General features: G+C 36.3%; 1 protein-coding gene across 4 annotated transcripts; it reads right to left on the bottom strand.

The window, feature by feature from the left end:
• Positions 1–71: 71 nt before the first annotated feature.
• Positions 72–19,998, bottom strand: slc7a1b (solute carrier family 7 member 1b). Of its 4 annotated transcripts, none has more exons than XM_067450981.1 (12): positions 19,857–19,998; positions 10,557–11,008; positions 8,559–8,717; positions 8,300–8,465; positions 7,448–7,581; positions 7,072–7,294; positions 5,602–5,741; positions 4,628–4,730; positions 3,422–3,630; positions 2,578–2,729; positions 2,378–2,486; positions 72–1,440 (listed from the first exon to the last, which is right to left on the bottom strand). In XM_067450981.1, the coding sequence occupies exons 2-12, from the start codon at positions 10,924–10,926 to the stop codon at positions 1,256–1,258; spliced, it is 1,950 nt and encodes a 649-aa protein (XP_067307082.1). In that variant the 5' UTR covers positions 10,927–11,008; positions 19,857–19,998; the 3' UTR covers positions 72–1,255. The 4 variants fall into 4 exon arrangements, with proteins under 4 accessions (XP_067307082.1, XP_067307085.1, XP_067307083.1 ...); XM_067450984.1 differs by lacking the exon at positions 19,857–19,998 and adding an exon at positions 19,390–19,409; XM_067450982.1 differs by lacking the exon at positions 19,857–19,998 and adding an exon at positions 18,882–18,979.
• Between the last annotated feature and the right edge of the window lie 2,554 nt (positions 19,999–22,552).

Below are 22,552 nucleotides of genomic sequence, written 5' to 3'. Positions count from 1 at the left end.
GTTATAGCTGCAAAGGGTAGGCCAACTCCATATTAGAATATCATAAAATTTAAATATGAGAAACTTGCAAACAAGAAAATAATTTATTGCAAGAACAGCAAATATTTACAAAAACATAGTTCCCTTACGAGCAAACAAATATATATATACACACTTCTCCTATTACTTACAATACACTGCATAAAATGCAATGCTTCTGCAAATCTGTAGCAGTTGTTGTGGTTTTTAATGCAAAATGTCAATGTGATCAGAACCACCATTCATTAAAAAAAATCATTAACATGAATTCTTTGGCTTATTTTTGGTTTTGTACAAATCAACCAACTTAAGTATGAACAAAGTACAATACACAAAAGTCCCAAAAATACTGTACACACAAATATTTTGCCCAACTGCTAACAAAGAATAAACTTGCACACAACAGCTGAATGAAAAGGAAACAGGCCAAACAAACTGGCATTACAATCCCTCTGAATAGAGCTCCCAGATCCAAGACTTGGCCTTTATTTCCCACCCAAGGGCTTGGAAACGGTCTCAAGAGTAGCACCACTGGCATCAGCCGCTAAAAGTCATTTTCAATGCAAGTAGACATCAGCACTGTAAATCAAATAGGGTGGGAAAAGGGACTGGACAGTTCCATACTTGTCCAGTGGGAAAGAAACAACTGGCTTGTTTGGCAGCATAAAAAAACGAATCAAGAAACCGATTTGAGTTGATTGTGATGTTTAAGTGAAACGTTATATAAAAAGAGTAAAATTAATATTAAAATTTCTTGTTCATTTGTGTAATTGTCAGTTTTTTCTGCTACCTTGTTTTAAAACACCATGTAACCAAGTACATTTTTTATTGGTGCCTCCCAAAAACTCAACTTAGAAAACACACACCACAAAGGGGATTATGGGTAACAATGCGATATGTATGCGTTTCTCAATACCCTTTTAAAAAGCATGATAGCAACATGCTACAAAAATAAATAAACCAATCAGATGAAGGAATAACCGATTGTTCTAATAGTGCAGTGTACATCCCTACGTAACCATTGATGATGTCCTTCACTTTTTACCATAAACTGAATTTGTCACACACGTTGTAATGCTGCTTAAAGGTGCTTTAGACCTACAGTAACACAAAGGTGTTTTTCAAAAGAGAAAGTCAATAACAGCTTTGTGCTCGGATGTTGTGGTTGTCGTAAGTCACATGCATTGGTATATCAAGCACACAATGGCATCCCTAAAAGGGCATTTGAAGTGCATTCTCAAGGGTCACTGCTCTCCGCTGCAAGGGCACTGATCCCATTGCTCAAGAAAGCCTCTTTCTCAGGTGTTTCTGGTTTGTTTGTCGCTGTCTGTATGAAGATGTCGGCGTTGTCTTCTGTGTCGTTACAGGCCAAGGCTGCCTCTGTGCTGTGCCAGATCCCATAGCCAAAATAAATAACAAAACCTAGAAAGAAACAAAGAAATGTAAGGACTACAGAACACCTTGTACTTGTTTTCTGTCTATGATTAATGCGTATTTTGTACATTTATCGTCTTGCATATAGTCATGTTTAATATTTAAGCCTGTGTTTTACAAAATGAACATGAAAAAATTTGTGACAATCCATCAGGACTTATTTAGAGTTTTATATACAGTTATGAGGAGCTGGATATTGGACCAATCAGGTTGTACAGTGGGCGGAGCTACTCAGTGCAACACTGGGAACCCAAGCGATCGACACATGCCTTGTTGCGATACAATATTTGAAGTTTACCCAGAAATGAAAATTCTGTCATCGTTTACTCACCCTCATGTCGTTCCAAACCTGTAAGACCTTCGTTCATCTTTGAAACACAAATGAAGACCTTTTAAATTCAACCTAACTAATTAAATTAAAAGGAATCAATATGAACTGAGACGTTAAGTCCAAATTTTCTGAGAAGACTTGATTGCTTTATATGATGTCCTTCACTTTTACTCTAAACTGAATGTCACACACATTGTAATGCTGCTTAAAGGTGCTTTAGACCTACAGTAACACATAAAGGTGTTTTTCAAAAGATTAAGTTTTTCCAAATAGATTGAATTTAGAAATTTGTTTCAATGAAATAAAGACTTATGGGTTTGGAACGACATGAAGAGGAGTGATTAATTTATTTTATTTTTGGGTGAACTAACTCTAAGGCAGAAGAGATACCAGTGTTTTTCATGAATTACCTAGACTTTGCATCATTGCTTTGGCAAAGCATCTAAGCATTTCCAACTAAAATCAAATTCACAACATAGTGTAGTGCGCTTTATAAAATCACAAAAGTCGTTACATTAAATAGTACGGTATCAAATATATTGGCCACTCTCTCTAAGAGATCGGCACTGGTCAGTAGACCACTAACAGACTTACCAATGGCCATCCAAATGGCGAAACGCATCCAGGTGCCTTTGTCCAGCTGCATCATTAGGTACACGTTAATGAACATGCTGAGGACAGGGAGGAACGGCAGCAGAGGAACCTGGGTAAACACATACACCCACCTGTCTTTACAAACCTCTATAGGAAGTGAGTATAAAATGCTCTGTGTGTACATGCAGCTGTGTATTTACCTTAAAAGACAGTTTAGTCTTGCTCTCAGGCTGCCGCCATATTAACACAGTGATGATAAAGGAAGCTACAGCCAAAATAGCTAGAACCACAAGAGCCCAGACTTGAAATCCACCCTGAACTGCCACGACACAGAACACACACACCAGGACACCTGCAGCAAGGTGAAGGGAAAGGGTCTCAATTACATGAACAATGAATTTGCTTCATGAATATTACAATCAGTAATCAAGACTACTGAAGTAAATACGTTAAGCAGGGGTGTAACCGTACACAAAACTGGTTTTGAAGTCACGGTTCGTTAAATACTCAAGACATCACTAACAGGTTAAGTAGAATATAATGAATATATAGGCTAATATTTTAGTGCATATTCAGTGAAAAAGTTCATTTCTCCAGAGAACTAACCATAACTCTGAATGACGTCTGAGGTAAATGTAACGCTACGAAACTATTTACACGCTGTTTTATTGATGTCTTTCCACTGTTGAAAAACTTATTACACAACATATACATGTTTCAGTAAGTTATAATGTATCCTCAACATAGCATCAGCTGTTCATGTTATTCATGTTTATTTTTTGACTAGGAAGAGGTGATGAACTGACGTGCATATACAGTGATCTGTCACGTCAAATTTAAGAGCATCAATACTTCAAATGTTTGTGTGGGAACTCGGATTTAAGTATGTTACAGGCATAAAAACAAGCCTACAGTTAACTGTTAAAGATTGCATTCATACTATTCAGTACACACGTGCACCATACCAGAAGCCCTGTACTTTTAACAAGGGTTACATGTACAGTTACACCCCAATTGTTAAGTATGCATCTGCGTGCGCCTGACCTAATACACTTGTGCAGATGTTAACAGTGTAGCCAGAGAGACGAGAGGGCTCCTCGTTTTTGGGGAACAGAAGGTTGCTAAGGGTGCAGAGATCTTGAGATCCAGGCATGATACCAGCACTGCTCTCGTTGATGGATTCGGCCTCGATTTCCTCCTGACAACTGGCTCTCTGATACTGGACAGTCACACTGGGCTGCTCTGGTTGGTACCTGAGCAAGAACAAGCGAGAAAAATATGACTCTCTACTAATCAGGGTTATTATTGTAAAATACCATAAATATTGCATTAATTGAAATAACAAACAGTAACTGAAATAAAATACTTTATTAGCTAAAAATGTAATAAAATTATATATATATTACATATAATATCTAGATAACACTAACAAAAAAATTAAAACAATTTAAAATGAAACAAAATAGAAAAGTACATCAATGATACTAAAATAATGATACGAACACTCTAACATTAACTAGTGTGACATTAGTGTGATAAAAAAAAAGAAAAGCAAAACAATTAAATATCACACCCATAAAAATAAAGTGTGTGTAATGATAGACTGCAGACATGCCTGACACAATTTTGTGCTAAACAGTCTAGAAAAACGTGCTTCCTTTTAGTCGCTCACTGTAACCATCTAAAAAAAGGACAACATATACTGTGCATTTGTGGTCTGCTCTCCCAATTTAATTTCCAGAATCTCCCAAATGCACAAAGAATCTCTCTTAGTGCATTGTATCTATTTTCATGTTGGTTTTCACACAGGTGCTTTAATATTTAATTGTTAAATTGAACAAATAAATACAATATTTACTGTCTGTCAAAAAATAAAAATATCACTGAAATATCACTCAGTGTTACAGTTAATGACCAGTTTTGATTACGGCAATTAAAGTGTTATATAATATAGATACTGTATGTATTATTGCAGTGATATTTCACATCCATAATATTGCTGTGGAAATAATCAGGGGTTATTCATGGTCTGTTGTAGTAATTCATTAATATGTTTACACTTAAATTTCCTTTTAATGTTCGATGGATGAAGGGCAAGTAGAATAATGTCATCTAATTTTACCCAGTTTTTGAACATGGTTATTATTGCATTAACAGAGCAAACCTTTCGCTGACTGATTTCAGTTTAACTCCCATAAGTCATGCAAATGCATAATGTGGCGTTTGGATTGCGGAAAAATCAAGATGTACCTCAAGACTAAGACACAGGCTGCAACTAGTGTGTAAGCCAGAAGAGTGCCAATGGACATGAGATCAACCAGATCTTTCAGATCAAACAGGAAAGCCATCACCGCTGTGGAGAGAAGAGGAGTGATTATTGCAAGAGAATGATATAGCAGTTGTATTAATTGTAACAAGTGTATGCACAATAATCCTACTGTGTTAATATTGGAATTTGAATTTCTGTGGTAATTATGTAGTTATCCCTTTATGGGAATTGATTATATATTTGAATTCCTAAAACGTAAATATAAAATGTACATTTAAGATATATTTCAGCACTAAATCTCAATACAATGAAATAAAATAAGATTCCAAAATAATATTTAAAAAAAATGCACACTGAGGTTCATGTGAGGTATAATTTCTGTATATACTGCATGAAAAATAAGATTTAAGAGCTCTTTTCACAAGGGTTTGATCATGTAAAATGTATTAAAGAAAAAAAAAAAAGACAAATCCTTCTTTCAACTGGGTTAATCCCTTTCACCTCTACTCTTACTGGACAGAAGCCCAGCCACCATGGTGGCGATGATTGGCGTCTTACTCACTGACGCGAGACAGAAAAGTAAAGATCAGACTGTCATTTGCCATGGCAAAGAGAATGCGTGGCAGTGGGAACATGGACCCCAGCAGACTACATAAGCAGGGGAGGGAGGATCAGTGGATATATTATCTAAATCTGAAACCATCATAAGACGCCTCAGCACCAAAACTTTACATATACCAGGGCAAAGCTCAACATACTCCTTATAATTCAGCTCCTCAAATGGAAACTTCAAGTTAAATTGATAAAGTTTATATTTTTGGCAATTCTGCTATTATCTGAATATGAAGGCCTGATTAAAGCCTATTTTTAGCACAGAGGTTATTAGTTCTCTGGTGTTGCTGGATTTTAGTGGATGAGAATCTGTAAGGGAGCGAGTCTGAATGAATGTCCTTACCTGCTACAATGCCTGAAGTTAATGTGGCAATTATGGGTGTTTTGGATTTTTTACTGATGTTGGCCAAGAACTTGAAGAGCAGCCCATCTTCAGCCATGGCCCATATTACACGAGGCATTGGGAACATGGAGCCCAACAGACTAGTTTTAAGGAGAGAAAGAGAATCAAACTATGCAATGCAGTTAGCTTGTGCATTTAAAAGCTTAAATTAAATATGTAAGTTTTTCATATAAAATGAAAGTCTTTTTTTTCATTGCACAGCATTTTCATTGTTGGTTGAATTATCCCTTTAACGTAGTATTAAATAAATTAAGGGTGCGTTCACGCTTGTAGTTCGCTTAGTTTGGTTCGTTTGGTCCGGACCAAAAAACAAAAACAAAACATATAGTCCTGGTCCACTTAGCGTTGACATTGGCATTTTTAACAGCGAACCTAAAGTTACCGAACCAAAGGCACAGGGAGACGGTCACAACCTGATTGGCCGGCTTATATGACGTAGGAGCTCGCTTACCGAACATTCAAAACAATGCTGAGTGCTGGATAAAATGCCATCATTTTATGTGTGTGCATGTGGCATTATTTTTACCCGCTGAGAACTCATGAAGAGCTCATAAAATATTCAAAATATTCAAAACAGCAGCAGGATTTCCTCCGTTGTATGCAGAAAAGAGACGGCCGTCTCTTATGCAAAAGCCGTCTGTACCAGATAATAATGGGCAACACAGGTCCTTTGATGAGAACAACCAGAAATGCTTGTTGTGTGTTTTTCTAGCCTTTTTGAAACATGCTCGTCAGACCAAATATTGATGAGGCACTTCCTCGTTGCTCTACGTTTGCCCTCTAACGTTAATGTTATTAATTTTGGATACACCGATCTTTCCGCGTCATCAAATCAACTGACTATGCGTCGCATCTTGTGACATTACGTCCTATTTTTGGTTCGTTTACATGTCTTTGGTCCATGTTGCGTTCATATATCAATTGAACCGCACCAGAGTTTGTTTGGAAGCGGATCGAGACCCATCTTTTTTAGCGGTCTCGGTCTGCTTGTTTGGTGCGCAACAGGGTTCGGATGACAGCGTTCACATATGTTCAAATGAACCGCACTAAACGAGCAAACCAAACCAGGGTTCGTTTTAATCGAACCAAACATGACAAGTGTGAACTATATTTAAGTCTGACGCTTTTAAAGGGGTCATGTCATGAGAGCCAAAACCAACTTGCTCCTCAATTCAAAAATACTATGACCCCTTTAAATTATTTAAATAAATATCAGTAAGATTTTGTGCATGCGTATTTGTAGACATTTGTGCCAATGGAGTTTTCCAATGATTTACAGACATTATTTTCATAATCCTGTTTGGTGGCACAGAAATTACAAACTGCCATTTTAAAACAAATAATGCCATGCAAATACAGTGCGCGCACACAAGCACATGCACTGCCTTGTGTAAGATAAGATTTGTTTACCTGGTGGATAAAGCACAAAGTGAACCAACAGCTACTGCGTACGTCGCCCCTTCCCATCCCACATATTTAAAGGCCACAGGCAGAGGGCTGTTCTTATCCAGCATGTAGTACGGCATCATCAACGTGAGGGCAGCTGATACGCCGAAGTAAGCAACGAAACAGATGAGAAGTGATGCTACAATGCCAATGGGTATCGCCCTCTGAGGGTTCTTTACCTCCTCGCCTGAAATGCAGAGAATCAGAAAAAGGCTTTATTTCGACAGGCTGCAAAATTCATACAAAAAATAAATAACGTATTTATCTTAAAACGTGATTTTTCTGGAATACGTCTCAGAGCAGACTCTAAATAGTTTGTCATAAAAAATTAAAAACTCACCTGTTGTAGCGATACAATCAAACCCAACAAAAGCATAGAAACAGGTCGCAGCACCAGAAAGAACTCCAGAGAAGCCGAACGGCATGAAACCACCAACACCCAGACTCTCTCCAGGCAGCAGCGGCTCTGATGTACTGAAAATACAAAACAACTAAGCTACAACTAAGCTATAGCATCTCCCTCAAACAAAGATAATAAAGACCATTTTTAGAAGCATTACATTTGGCATCTGAACATTACACAACTAAGATTATCATTAAGATCTTAGTAGATTTTAAATACTGTAGTGCTGTTATTTTTATAATTTAAATGTCTGTAAAACAATTCAATAAAGCTTTCGATAAAACTTGGATTGTAAATACAGAGAAAACGCCACGACCTCGGTGTTTGTGTTCGTGGTCATCTAGTTTGAAAATGTTGACTACAGTGTTTTAGGTCAGACGAAAGAAAAAATCTGAAAGAAACTGTTTATTAAAATATATTAGAATATTCGTTTATTTAAATCGAGAAAATGAAAGAGACTTTTTTTTATCAACATGTCACCATTTTTGAACAAGCTTATGATTAGGCAATGTACACAAATCGCTTACGTTATATCTTAAGGATTTAAAACATTAAACAGTATGTGTAAAAAATAATAATTACACACACACACACGTCTGTATATGCTTGTCGTGTTTGTATTGTTTCTCATTTTCATGTTGAGAGAAACGATAATACTATTGGATGATGATATTATCGGGTGAGAAAACGTGCCACTGACAGACGTTGCGGAGAGAAAGATAACGGTGTTAAGTGAAGTACTTTGTGTTTTTTGTTCTTAAACCCATAAAAATAAAATATGTTCATTACTTTAAAGAGGATGTATGGTTGAGGATCTCTATTGGATCCAGGTTCCAGTTTTTGAGGGTTCCTTTGATGAGACCCGACACCACCACAAACATCAGGACCAGAACGTTGATGCATGTGAACACCTTATTGACCATAGCGGACTCCTTTACCCCAAATGCCAACAAACCTGCAGAAAGTTCACAAAGACATATTTATTAGTTTGAACATAAACTGACATAAATTTAGGCATATTTTTTAAATCTGACTCTTAGTGGCTTGCCTGTTAGTGTGAGGATGATGACCACTGCAAACATGTCCGGATACTCTGCTAGCACTCCTGGGATGTGCATATTCATGTGTAGCTTGCAGAAGTTCTCTATATGATTCCCAATGAGCTCATCAAAGGTGGCACTCCAAGCTCGAGCAACACTGGATGTTCCTGAGAGAGGGAACATTAAAATTATGTTCAGGTGATATGGGTTATATAACCATTACGGTAAGAGTCTACAGTGCATCCGGAAAGTATTCACAGTGCTTCACTTTTTCCACATTTTGTTATGTCTTATTCCAAAATGGATTCAATTCATTATTTTCCTCAAAATTCTACAAACAATGTCCCATAATGACAACGTGAAAGAAGTTTCTTTTAAATCTTTGCACATTTATTAAAATTAAAAAATGAAGAGTCACATGTAAATAAGTATTCACAGCCTGGTTCAGAACCTTTGGCACCAATTACAGCCCTTAAGTCTTTTTCAATAATGACGCGTTTGGCACACCTATTTGTTGGCAGTTTCTCCCACTCTTCTTTGCAGGACCTCTCAAGGTCCATCAGGTTGGATGAGGAGTGTCTGTGAACAACCATTTTCAGGTCTTTCCAGAGAGGTTCAATCAGATTCAAGTCTAGGATCTGGCTGGGCCACTCAAAGAGTTGTCCCATAGCTATGTTGGCTGTGGAAGATGAACCGTCGCCCCAGTCTGAGGTCCAGAATGCTGCAGAGATGGTTGTTCTTCTGGAAGGTTCTCCTCTCTCCACAGAGAAATGTGGAGCTCGGTCAGAGTGACCATTGGGTTCTTGGTCAACTCCCTTCTACCACGATCACTCAGTTAGGAAGAGTCCTGTTGGTTCCAACCCTTTTCCATTTACAGATTATGAAGGCCACTGTGCTCATTGGGAACTTCAATTGCTGCAGAAATTGTTCTGTACCCTTCCCCAGATCTGTGCCTCGATACATTCCCATCTACAGACATTTCCTTGGACTTCATGGCTTGGTTTGTGTTCTGACATGCACTGTTAACTGTGGGACCTTATAAAGATGTACCTTTCCCAATCATGTCCAAAGAAACTGAATGTGCCACAGGTGGAAAGTTGTAGAAACATCTCAAGTATGTTTAGTGGAAACAGGATGCACCTGTGCTCTATTCTGAGTGCCATGGCAAAGGCGTTGAATACTTATGTACATGTGAATTTTTGGTTTTTGGTTTTAATAAATTTGCTCCCAAACAAACTTCTTTCAGATTGTCATTGTGGGGTATTTTTTTTTTGTAGAATTTCGAATTTGAATTAATAATGAATTGAATCAATTTTGGAATGAGGCTGTAACATAAAATGTGGAAAAAGTGAAATGCTGTGAATACTTTCCGGATGCACTGTAAATAAACAGAGTTGAGCTTCACTCTGAAACTGCCAGTGCACATTTTTTTTGTTGGAAATGCATCAAAATAAAAGCTTGAGTTACTGTTTGAAAATCAAATTACAATGTACTAGTATTATAATTATACAAAAAAAAAAATTATTTTATTACAAATGTTTTAAATTTTACAATACAATAGTGTTTTTACAACAACAACAACAACAACAACAACAAAAAAGATGCATGAAAGTTGTGATTGGAAATTAGGGTTATTCCACCAAATATTGATTTCTGACCTCTACCTGTTAAAACATCAGTATTTTGTTGTTTAAAAATTAATATAAAGTTTTCTTTGCATTATTCAGATTTAATTTTCTGAAAATAAATGCTCTAAATGACAATATTTAAGTGAAATTTAACATTTTTTTTAAAAATTCATTCCAAATGTCAATCTCAAGAGCTGTAGATATTCAAGAAATGAAAATCCTGTTTATTTTTATATATAAATATACTGTTTTTAAAAACAAAATATTTCAATGTGAGTTTTTTTTCCAATACTGTGCAGCCATATAGTTAAAACTGCTAATATTGAAAATTATTTCTAGTAGCAGTAATAGACCCTAGACTATTTGAAGCATTCTCACCTATGATATAAGAAAGGATGAGGTTCCAGCCGGTGATGAAGGCCCACAGCTCGCCCACCGTCACATAGCTGTACAGATACGCCGAGCCCGTCCTGGGTACACGAGCTCCGAACTCAGCGTAGCACAGTCCAGCCATGACTGAGGCCAATGCTGCAATCAGAAAGGACAGGACGATAGCCGGACCGGCGTTTTCCCGTGCCACGGCCCCGGCCAGCACATAGACGCCAGCGCCTAACGTACTGCCCACTCCAAGTGCCACCAGGTCAAAGGTGTTGAGGCATCGGGAAAGCCGAGACTCTTCTGTGCTGCAGTCGACCACCTTCACCCGCAGAAGCTGCTTTCCGAACAATTTTAGGTGGGCAAGGACCATGTTGATTTCTCAAAGCACTCACAGACAGACACAAGCACACACACGCACACAGACACAAGCTCTTCACTGTAGTGCCAATGACCTGGAAGAACAAGAGTGTGAGAGCGATTATTATTCTGATACACTAATCAGGCATAACATTATGAGGCAGGTGAAGGGAATAACACGGATTATCTCTTCATTATGCCATTTGTTAGTGGGTGGGATATTAGGCAGCAAGTGAACATTTTGTTGATATGTTAGAAGCGGGAAGTGTAAGAATTTGAGTGATTTTGACATGGGCCAAACTGATGCTAGACGACTAAGTCAGAACATCTCCAAAACTGCAGCTCTCATGGGGTGTTCCTGGTCTGCAGAGGTCAGTATCAAAAGTAGGTCAAGGAAGGAACAATGGTGAACCAACGACAGGGTCATGGGCAGCTAAGGCTCATTGATAAACATGGGGAGTGAAGGCTGACTCATGTGGTCTGATCAAACAGACAAGCTACTGTAGCTCAGATTGCTCAAGAAATGAATGATGATTCTGATAGAAAGGTGTCAGAATACACCAGGCCATCCTTATCGATATTTTCTTACACCCCTATAAGTAGCTATAACCTACTCTTTACTTGTAAATATTAAAGTAAACAAACATCACAGACAATGGCAGACCATTTTTTCAGACGTTATTTTATTTTTGTAATATGTATTGTCTCTCAGTTTTTTTTGAAGAGACACTGCCCCTCTTTCCTCCTTCTTGACAGCCTACATTTAGAATAATAGCTTTGATTAACGTTAATGATGAAACAGGTTTAAAAATCGTGATTGTTTGGATTGTTTTTCCTGCCGTCGAGCCAGAGCCGTTCACTAAATCAGTTTCCCAACCTTTTTTCAGTCAGGGCACCCTTTGAAAATTTTCTAATTTTGTGGCACCCCATACATAGGTCATATTTTACAAATGTAAAATAACTGCACATTTAACTGTTTAAATAAAAAAAATAATCCTTATTAAACTTACAGCTATTCAATCAAGAGCAGTGAGTGATGTCCTTATCTTTTGTTTGACATTAAACAGACAGCAGTAAAGGCTACTGCCCCTTTAAGACCTAATACAGGGATATGCTCGTCTTTCTCGACTGAATACAGTTCACTTGAGTTTGTCCGTTCAAGCGCAAGGCTTGAGAGATATAAAGAGATATAAAGAGAACTCAATATTTGCGCGCTGTGAGACGTGCGCGTGCTTTTGGACGAGCGCACAGAGACAGATCTTCTCACACTGCAGAGAGTTCTCATTCGCGTCTTCAGGCGAATATCAATAGCTGAATATCTTCAGCAAAACACACGCTACCCATAGCGACGCATTATGACGACATTTCAGACTGACAATTACAAGATAAACGGCCTTTCCGCCATTTGTTACTGTTTTGTACACGTTGTTATATTAATTACAATTCAAATTCTGTTTTATTGGCCAGAATATAGTAATGGTGAATGTTGAGAGGGGTACTTTTGATTAATTTTCAAAAAGGGCAGGGGCTCAAACCCCCAAAGCCCTCCCCTCTGCAGTGCCTGGTGTGTGTAATCATGCTGTCATGCTATAAGTCCTCCTGTCACAAAATGCGGCGAAATCTCCGACAGGGCTTCTAATGTTACAGTGAATGAGAGTATGAGCCGAAACGAACGCACAGGCCATAGTGTGACATCCGTTAACCATAGTGTAAACATAGATGACGTCACGGGATTTCTATAAAAGAAAGAACTTAGCCTTCGTATGTATGCAGGCCTAGGCAATTTATATATTTATAAAACTTACTAAAATATAATTCATATTACTTTAGTACTTTTGTATTAGTTGTTTAAAAAGTAAAAAAAGAAATTGGTCGGTCGGGCTAAAAGAAAGAAAAAAAGAAAAATTTGAGTCGGCCCTAAATTGACAGGGTCGGACGGGTTACGGCAAACAAGAATATTTTTAAGGATGGCCCCATGCATCGGAGTTTGTTCTGCATATGGGGCTGCATAGCCACATGGAAACGATATTCCCTGGTGGCTATGGCCTCTTTCAGCAGGATAATACACCCTACGACAAAGCAAAAATGGTTCAGGAATGGTTTGAGGAGCACAACAAGTTTGAGGTGTTGACTTGGCCTCCAAATTCCCCAGATCTCAATCCAATCAAGCATCTGTAGGATGTTCTGAACAAACAAGTCAGATCCATGGAGGCCCCAACCTTGCAACTTTCAGGATGTAAAGAATCTGCAGCTAACATCTTGGTGCCAGATACCTCAGCGCATCTTCAGGGGTCTAGTAGAGTCCATGCCTCGATAAATCAGGGCTGTTTTGGCAGCGAAAGGGGAACCAACACAATATTCGGTCAAAATACCTAAACATATACTCTTTTACTGAAGATTGCTGCAACTTAATCAACAGTTAGATTTAGTTCACCAAATCATTCTACCTTTAACTAACAAATCAAAATTTAAGATTAACTGTTGCATTCAATTAAAATAATTTGTTAAAACACTTGCATTAAATATAGAAATTCCAAATTTAAAAAATAAAAAAACAATTTAATAAATTGTTGCATCATATCTAGTGTGACAATTCAGATTCTTTTGTTAGACCTTAATTAATGAATGTATCGGTTTCTCAGCGATACTCTTTTCCCCTATTTACCTTAGTTTTATGACATCAATAGTTATAAAATATTCAAATGAAGTGCAATAAGCATCTTATTAAAATGATGCAAGCAGCATGATCCTGACATAAGCCCTCCTGGAAAAGTCACAAGAGTGATGATATGTGAGCCTGGTGGTACCACCACAACCAGCGTGATTTCTCTTACTCATCGTTACAGTAATAGCTGTAAGCCAAAAGCAGACTGGAGCTAAGCCGAGGTATCGCTTGAACTTTACAGTAGGATCTTTTTATATACACAAGTGTATCGCTAACGTCAGTGATCATATTCAAGCAAGACGCATGTAATAAATAAATATGCTGTACAACAATAAACACATGTGAGCTTATTCCCTTTTCCAGTTTCCCCAGCTCAAGTTACAGGACACCATTTCATCAGCTCCTAACTACATTTCTGATATTGGAGAAATTCTTTAAAAAAATATGTTTAGGTCAAATGTTTAATCGCAAAAAATAAGGTATATATGACACTGACATGTTCTTGACTGGTTGCATTAGATTCATCCATTGGTAATCATGGCTAAAAAAATAAAATAAAATAAAAAACACCAATTCAAAATAATCATGTTTGATTAATGAATACAGAAAAGACATCACAACAGATAATTTAGTCTGATATAACCATATTCAATTTGAGTCTCCAAGGCCAATGTGAAACCCTAAAGCATCGAAAATAAATTAGCACCACTGCATAATTTAGTGAGCAAAACCAATAAAGGGTTTCATGGGAAACTCAAATAAGACAAACAGCAAGACATCAAATCCATAGTGGTCGCTAATCAGAGCACTCTGAAGTTTCAAATCCTTTTCTTACCAACTCAAAATATCAGAGCAAGGAAATCAATCCCCAGAATACAAAGTCCTGTGATTATTTTCTGTGAGCTTTGGCTTTCAGTTGAGCAATTCCTCCAGGTATCAAAAACAATGATGTGTTAAGTAAAATCTTTGATGGAGCCTTTTTCCTCTCTCAACTCATAATAAATACAAGGGGAGGAGGCGTTCAAAACGTGTGTCCCCCAGTAGCACGAGTCGCATGCCTTTGTAGAAACTAACTCATTCAAAGCTCGGGCCACAAATAGCACACTGAGGTCACGTGAAGACCAGCAGCTGTGGTGGTCACAGGCGCTTCTGCATTTAGTCCATCAACTCTCTTGACTCTGCCTGTCACTGCCTACTGTCACATAAAACACCTCTGACACTTAGGGCTAGATAATACAAAAGTTGCTTCATTCCCATATAATTTATTTTCTTCTATGCTATTTTTCTTTTTCTTCTCCCATACAACGACAGCTAATAATGGCCATGCCTGTCAAGCTACAAAACGTATGCATTAGGCTTGCTGCGATAGTTACACGGTGTTCAGGTGCACAGCGATTATATCACTTGCTCACCATGGAACCCAAACCCCGTCCCCATCGTGTCCACTGGCATGGAGCCGAGTAGGCATTTTCAGTTCATTCCAATAGAAGTTGAGCTTCACAACTTCCATAGCAATTAATTAAAAATGCTCACTTTAATTAATGGAGTCTATTCCGAGCCAGTGTATATACCACAAACGATTAATCACCACATGCATTGTATCATCCCACTTCATATTATTTTAAAAGGTTTGGTATTGTTTGAATTTTAGCGATTCCAATACTGCTTAACGATTTCGATCCTTATTGATTCCCATATTTGATTCCAATGAGGTGCATAAAAAGTCAAACATATTTACAATCTGTTGTGGCTGAATGCCAAGAACAATTAAAAAAAAAAAAAAATTCAGCGAGCTAAAGAACACTTGCACAAGGAATATACTATTATACACGTTTTCATTCGGTTTGCGTTCACAACCGACTGCGTTTATGAGAATATTTAGACAATTTCCTGTGTTTTTGTTCGGTTGTGCTCAAGACGACGCAAAAGAGAACTCAATTCAGTTTTTGCACACTATATGTGATAAGGCATTTTGTGTGCACACTTTTATGTGTGTGCAGAACAAGTACACACATTAACCCGCAACGCGCTGTCACGCATTTATGCAGCTCAGAGCAGGCATGTCTCGCACTCTTGACATGACCGACTAGTTGTCCAGTTCGGTTCCGTTCACAAAGCGCAAATTTTGCAAGAATGTCCTGAAAATTTACAGTTGAGTAATTATAAAAAAAGGACTGGCTACTAATTTCAACTTCATTGTGAACATGACTTAAGCTGTCGGTGTATAGTCTTATTTCTAAATCATTTTAAGTCAATGATTAAGGCTCTTTTGAATACATTCTTAGTGGATGTCATTTGACATTCATTTCCTGGGGGCTGTTTATTTGGAGAGAGTAATGGAACAAAGCCTGCTTATCACACAGCCTAACGCTGCTGTGTGGCAATATGATTGCACAAGGTATACTGGAACATCTGCCATTCATCACCTTAAAGAAAAACGAGCACGTACATATCTACTTTAAACGGCTACACAGGCACGGAAACTCATGCTTCTGTCAAGCGGTGTAAATCCAGTAAGTGGGCTGGGAGAGGGCCTTGCCCTATTTTTCACCAATCACAGAGCACCGGCAGAAATGGTAAGCATCTGAACACATAAGCTGGTCACATTGTGTACACACACACACACACACACACACACACACACACACACACACACACACACACACACACACACACACACACACACACACACACACACACACACACACACACACACACACACACACACACAGTGAGGTCATGATGCTTAGGTCAGGTGACTTTGACTTTGTGTTAATATGATCTGATCTGATTAGATCAGAATCATACCAAGCAATCTTACGCAGGTACTCGGAGTATCTAGTAAAACTACAACATGATGGCTGCAAAAGACAAATGTACAAAGTGTGAAACGGAAGATGACAGTTGAAATTTCTGATATACTTGAACAACTATTCAAATGTTTGGGTTGGTAAGATGTTTTTGAAAGAAGTCACTAACACTCACTATGAGGTATTTTTTGACTCAACAAATACAGTAAAACAGAAATATAGTGAAATATTAAAGTTTAAAATAAATGTTTTCTATTTTAATGTATTTTAAAAGTAGTTTATTCCTGTGATGTCATCAGCATCATTCCCCTAGCCACATGACCCTTCAGAAATTAAATTATTTGTTGCTCAAGAAACCTTATCAGTGTTAAATATTAAGGCTAGGTATTTACACATTTATCTATATAATTCCATTTTAAAATCAATTCAATTCAATTCAATTCAGTGAATACTTCACTTCCGCGCACTTCAGACTACTAATGCACAATATATGGAGGTTTAATGCACTGTTGCTCACCTAGACGCGTATTACCCTTCTTATACCGTTATTTCTTCCAAGCATTCACAAGTTAAAGCTCTTATTTATGTTTGCAGAAATTTGTTTAATGAATGGATAATCATTATAGCTCAATTTCATAAACTATTCTGTCTATTGGTTGTTAGATCTATTATTCTCAGGTAAAATCAAGTAGTGTGGTAAGATTATATTTATTTGAATGAATCCAAACAAAAGAATCAGTCCAAACATATGGTCAAATAAATAACCTCTTGCATATAATAACCTTCTAAATCACTGAATCCATTGAAATAGTTAGGAATTTTCCAGCTTTAAAAAAACCCTTTTCAAAACATGCATTTAAATGGCATTGTGTGGATTTCTGCTGAATTTTTACCTCTTGATAATTTTACAACTCTGTTGAATTCAATACTTGTGCCTTGTACCTTAATCAAATACAATATTTAAACACTACATGTATTTTCTGGGATATACTAGGGTATGGTCACCTTGACCATTTATATTTGCACAGTGGTTCATGACTGCGTTTCAAGGAAAGAGAGGTTCCATTCTTTTCCATTAATCGGTCCAAATAGTGTGTAAAATCATTTTAAACTGCTTTGTTCGTTCATCACACAAACAAATTCACATTGAGTGACATCTTTGAACAACTTATCTTATTTTGTAAAAATGTAGGCCTATATAAATTGTTGTTTCAGTGTCACGTTATACTGCATATAATAGTGTGCGAAAGTTATTCAATATAATTTATGTAAAGACGCATTCATTAATTTTAACAAGATTATGACTATATTTTCTCTGTAATGGTTAACTAACACGCAATACTATGATTCCTTAGTTAAATACAATTTAAATGTTTTTATAAAAGTAAAATTATTCCATAAGCTATTCACAAAGGATGATAGCATTAATGTTTCAGAGAATAAAGAACTTTCTCTTTCTGGGGGGTATTCCAGAAAGCTAGGTTAAAGTGATAGTTACCCAAAAATAAAAATAAAAATTATCCCATGATTTACTCACCCTCGTCATCCTCACCCTCCTTCTGAAGTGAAGCATTGCATTTGCGTAAGAAAAATATCCATATTTAAAACTTTATAAAGTAAATTATCTAGCTTCTGCCAAATCGCCTCGAAATTTAAAATACTTATGCTACGTTTGACAACATTGCACACCAGTTACGCTTGTCATATGTAACATAAGCCTTTTGAACCGCGAGAGGTGTGGGCGCATTTTTATGGACTTCAACAGATATACTTGTATAGACTTCGAAAATGACCCAACAGTCACTGCCATTAAAATGCTTGTAAGAGCCAGGAGGACATGTTTAATATAACTCAGATTGTATTACTCTGAAAGAAGAATGATATATATATATATATATATATATATATATATATATATATATATATATATACACACACATAAGGATCAGGGACATTGAGAGAAGCCCAAAATTTCCCAACTACAATTAGACCTAGAATTTTGTTCAATGTTCTGTTTCTTTATGCTTTATACAAAAACAACAATAAAGCTTGCTGGAATACCCCCCAGATGGCCTTATTTCTGATATAGATACGAGGACGCATTGTAAATATCATATCACTTAGTCAGAGGGACAACATTAATAACTAAGCAATAAATAATTAAACGTATAATGCACACTACAAGCAGTTCTACATTCAAACTTGAATAGGTTTAAAGATTGAAACATTGTTTTAACGTATTAAAACATGTTCAGCATTACATTGTATAATGTTATTAAAAGCACTGCTAATGCCACACTGCACGTGTAGTGGTCAGTAAATAGTTTTGTATTTTGCATGGGGAAACGATTATTGTGTATGAAATTCATATAACTTACTGTCCGTCTAAACATGGACACGATATTACATACATTAAATTGCTATTAAATTGCTATTATAAGTGAACTATTCATTTAAAATTTACGTTTGAAACAAAACGTAAACAACTTTTACCACAAACAGCAGTAGTTTTCTTCGCGTCAGAACGATTCAAGTGACTGGCCTATATCTCTTTTTCTTGCAGAAAGACCAAAGACAAGTGAAAGCTAAACAAATTTCCCGCTTAAACGTCATCATAAAGCGCCACTCACTCGCCACAACAGAAACAAAACTATGCGGATTGTCTGGTGGCGCGTGGCTCCTCTGTGGTAGATGTTCAATTCGTTTTAACGAACCTTTAGAAAAAAACAACAACAAATGTAGTCTTCGACTCAAATGAATTCACAATTTTAAATGTGGAGAGAGTGTCACACGAGTTTTGCAAATCGGGTGCTCTACATTCTAAAAAAAAAAAAAAAAAAAAAAAAAAAAAAAAAAAAAATCAACGAAATGCTACAAGCCGGGGCGGAAACATAACTACAAATATGTGATAGACAGAACAGGACGGACAAGTTTAAAGCCTTGAAAAAATGGAAATGTGACGGTCTTTTGGCGAAATAAAGCATTTAATGTCACAAATCACCTCTGTGGCCTTGCGTTCATTGGGTTTTGTGTGAGTTTAGTTACTCAATTCCGCTCGCATCCAAAGCTAAAGTACAATGAATTCTAGCACTCAACACAAAATGCACGCGTTTTTCATTCAAGTCACCCCAATATGTCAACCCCAACGATTTTTAACTCTGCAACCAAACAGTTGATCAATCACAACAAATGTGCTTAACACGAAGCGAACGGTTTCACGCAATAATCATATTTCAGAAAGTAAACGCGTTATCTCGTCATCTTGCAAAGTGTGTTGCATCAGCCCTATGGAGAGCAGACACACCATGTGCATTGCAGACACGAGAACATGCAGGAAGAAGGCTTAAATGTCTCAACAATAAGAATAATACATATTGAAAAGTATAAAAATTATGCTTACAAGAGGATTAATAGGCAAAAAACTAAACAAAAAAAACACTTGTTTAAATACACGTGCTTCTTTCTTACCTGGGGATTCCGAAAAGCAATTCAGCCCGCGACCTCACAACTGACACATTCGATAAAGTGAAAAATACACATAAAGAAGCCGCTAATTTACAATAAAATACAAGCCCTTCAACCGAGAGTATAAACCACACCCATGAGATATCATTGGCCGAGGGTCTCTTTACATCCTTCCGTGCAACACGGCCAACACCCATGTGTGATGCGTGCCTGATTTGCATTTGGTCACATTAATCCAAAAATATCTGTCTGCAGTATCGTTTCTGCTCATGCAAGTTATAGGCTACTGCTAAAAGCCTTATATCATATATTCATATTAGAGGCCTCTAAATTATCAACACGATAAAAAATGGTAAGTAAACCTGTCTAGCTGCCAAGGCTAGCCTACATGCCTTCTGTCGTCTGACTGGCTTTTTGATATATGTAAGATGAAACGTAGAAAACATATGGTTGGTAATCATTCAAGATGATTGCCTATACTTATTGGACTGAAGCAGTTAAAGTCTATTATATAGCCTACATCAGTTTTATTTTATTTTGGGAAAATCATGTTGATAAAAAAAAGAACATTTACCATTGTTTAGCCTATTAGTTGTTCCAAAACTATTATGTCTGTTGAACACATGTACTACTAGATAATATAGTAAAGAATTTGGTAATCAAAATTTGACGGTTCCATAGAAAAAAAGTAAACTGTTTGATTATCAACATTCTTTACAATATAATCTATTGTGTTCAACAGAAGAAAGAAACTAATACAGTTTTAGAACAACATGGCCAATGGCAATATTTTCGTTTTGTGTGAACTATCTCTTTAAAATGTAAGTATCAAATGATACAGGTTTTCGATGAATGTTTATTTGTTCATATCAATCCTCATTATTGCATTATATGTTTTGCCCTTACAATAAAATCTATAGGCATTTAAACGTAATCTTACTTAAAGACGTTATTAGGAGATAAAGAGTGTAGTCTGCTTTACTGTTATAAATATCTTAATAATTTACATTACAAGCTATCAGAATTATATCTTTTTAACTCTTTTTTTAATAACTGCACCAAATTTCAACATTTGCAGATGTTTTTTTCCTCCTCATGAGCTCCATATTATATGAGCCATAAAAGCCTGATGTATCAAATATGATTAAAAAAAACTCCATAAAAAGTAAAAGTGCCTTTCATGAATTATTAGCTTACATTTACACAACAACAATGTAAAAAAAAAAATGTTTTCCTTTACTTGTTTTAAGTACAGATGATGATAACCTTGTCAAAACGATATAGTTGATATATTTCTGTGAAAATTATTAAAATGCTGTTTTCTGCTGCCAGGCCGGTAGTTGGCAATGCTACTTTGTAAATAAATACTATGCGCCTGAACACGTAATATGCATGCGCATGATGTCACCGTTTTCACAAATTCACATTTTAGTTTACAGTTTAGTTTATGTAACAGTATCGGTTTCAAACACTTGCACTTTAAAACAAGTTTTGAAAAGTTTGCATCTTAGCCCCCAAAATGCCGTTGTCATGTAAATGAACAGCCAAAACTAATCAGTGTTGTGTAAAATGTTTCAGTTGAAAACGGTGTCATGTGTACGGTGTCTTATTTAGTAACCAATTCCACATTATATATATATATATATATATATATATATATATATATATATATATATATATATATATATATATATATATATATATAATATATTACGTTGACTCAAGTTCTGTCTCCAAAATGTTATTTTATAGTTCATTCAACTAACATATTTTATTCAGTCAAACATTTAGAGAACTAAGGCAAAGATTCTGTCTATTAAAATGTGTTTTATACTATTATTTGGGCATCATGACTAGAAATTCCTTTGGACTTATTAAACAATTTGATAGATTTTTTTAACCAAAACACATGAAAACACATGATTGCCATTATTTCAGAACAATTTGACATACACACTAAACATAGAGGGTAAATATAGAATGTCATATGGAAATATTTAAAAAAAAGCAAAAATAAATAAATATATACATAGAAAAGCAAAACAAAAAACAAAATAAAATTATCCTTTTTTAAGTTAATTTATTTATTTATACATTTAATAATTTCTATTTTTATTTATTTCCACATTTATTAATTTATTTATACATTTCTTTATTTTTACATTTATGTAGGCTATGTATACATTTCTTTATTTAAACATTTCTTTATTTTTACATTTATCTATTTTTACATTTCTTTGTCAGTAGGGTGAGGAGGGCGTGGTAGGCGAGGGTGAAGCGTTGAGGCCACAGTGACAACTTGTGGTGTGTCTGAATAAGTCTACTGATGTTGATACTGTCTGTGATGGATGACATTATAGGTATATCTTCCATAGATCCTGTCCTCCATTTTGAATTTTGTCATAAATTCTATATTTTACAGAACTCTGTAAGTGTCTTTGGCACATGCCCTGGAAGTACTCAACAAGTTTCGGGGACCACCTTATGGTCAAAACTATAATGACATTTCCAAAAATGATGAGCTTGATAAGCTTAGCATGTTGTAATGAAATGCATCATATTAGATTCCTGCAGTATTTTCCAGAGTGAAAGCAAGAAGTAAATTGGCAATAACATCATATCATAAAATCAATATTCACACAGAACATGCTGAGTAAAGTAAGACAGTTAGCACTGACATTTTTCAAAGCTACAGTCGT

Source organism: Pseudorasbora parva, chromosome 8, assembly GCF_024679245.1.
Source record: "Pseudorasbora parva isolate DD20220531a chromosome 8, ASM2467924v1, whole genome shotgun sequence".
NCBI classification, from domain to species: domain Eukaryota; kingdom Metazoa; phylum Chordata; class Actinopteri; order Cypriniformes; family Gobionidae; genus Pseudorasbora; species Pseudorasbora parva.
Note: the sequence above shows the minus strand (reverse complement) of the source record. Positions and strands in the feature narration are given on the sequence as shown.

Excerpts from the sequence above, each read along its gene's own strand:
- slc7a1b (XM_067450981.1), bottom strand. The coding sequence starts at position 10,926 with ATGGTCCTTGCCCACCTAAAATTGTTCGGAAAGCAGCTTCTGCGGGTG. Across the intron at positions 7,582-8,299 it reads AACCATACATCCTCTTTAAA|TACATCAGAGCCGCTGCTGC; the intron begins GTAATGAACATA and ends TTGTATTTTCAG. Across the intron at positions 2,730-3,421 it reads CATCTGCACAAGTGTATTAG|GTGTCCTGGTGTGTGTGTTC; the intron begins GTCAGGCGCACG and ends ACCTTGCTGCAG.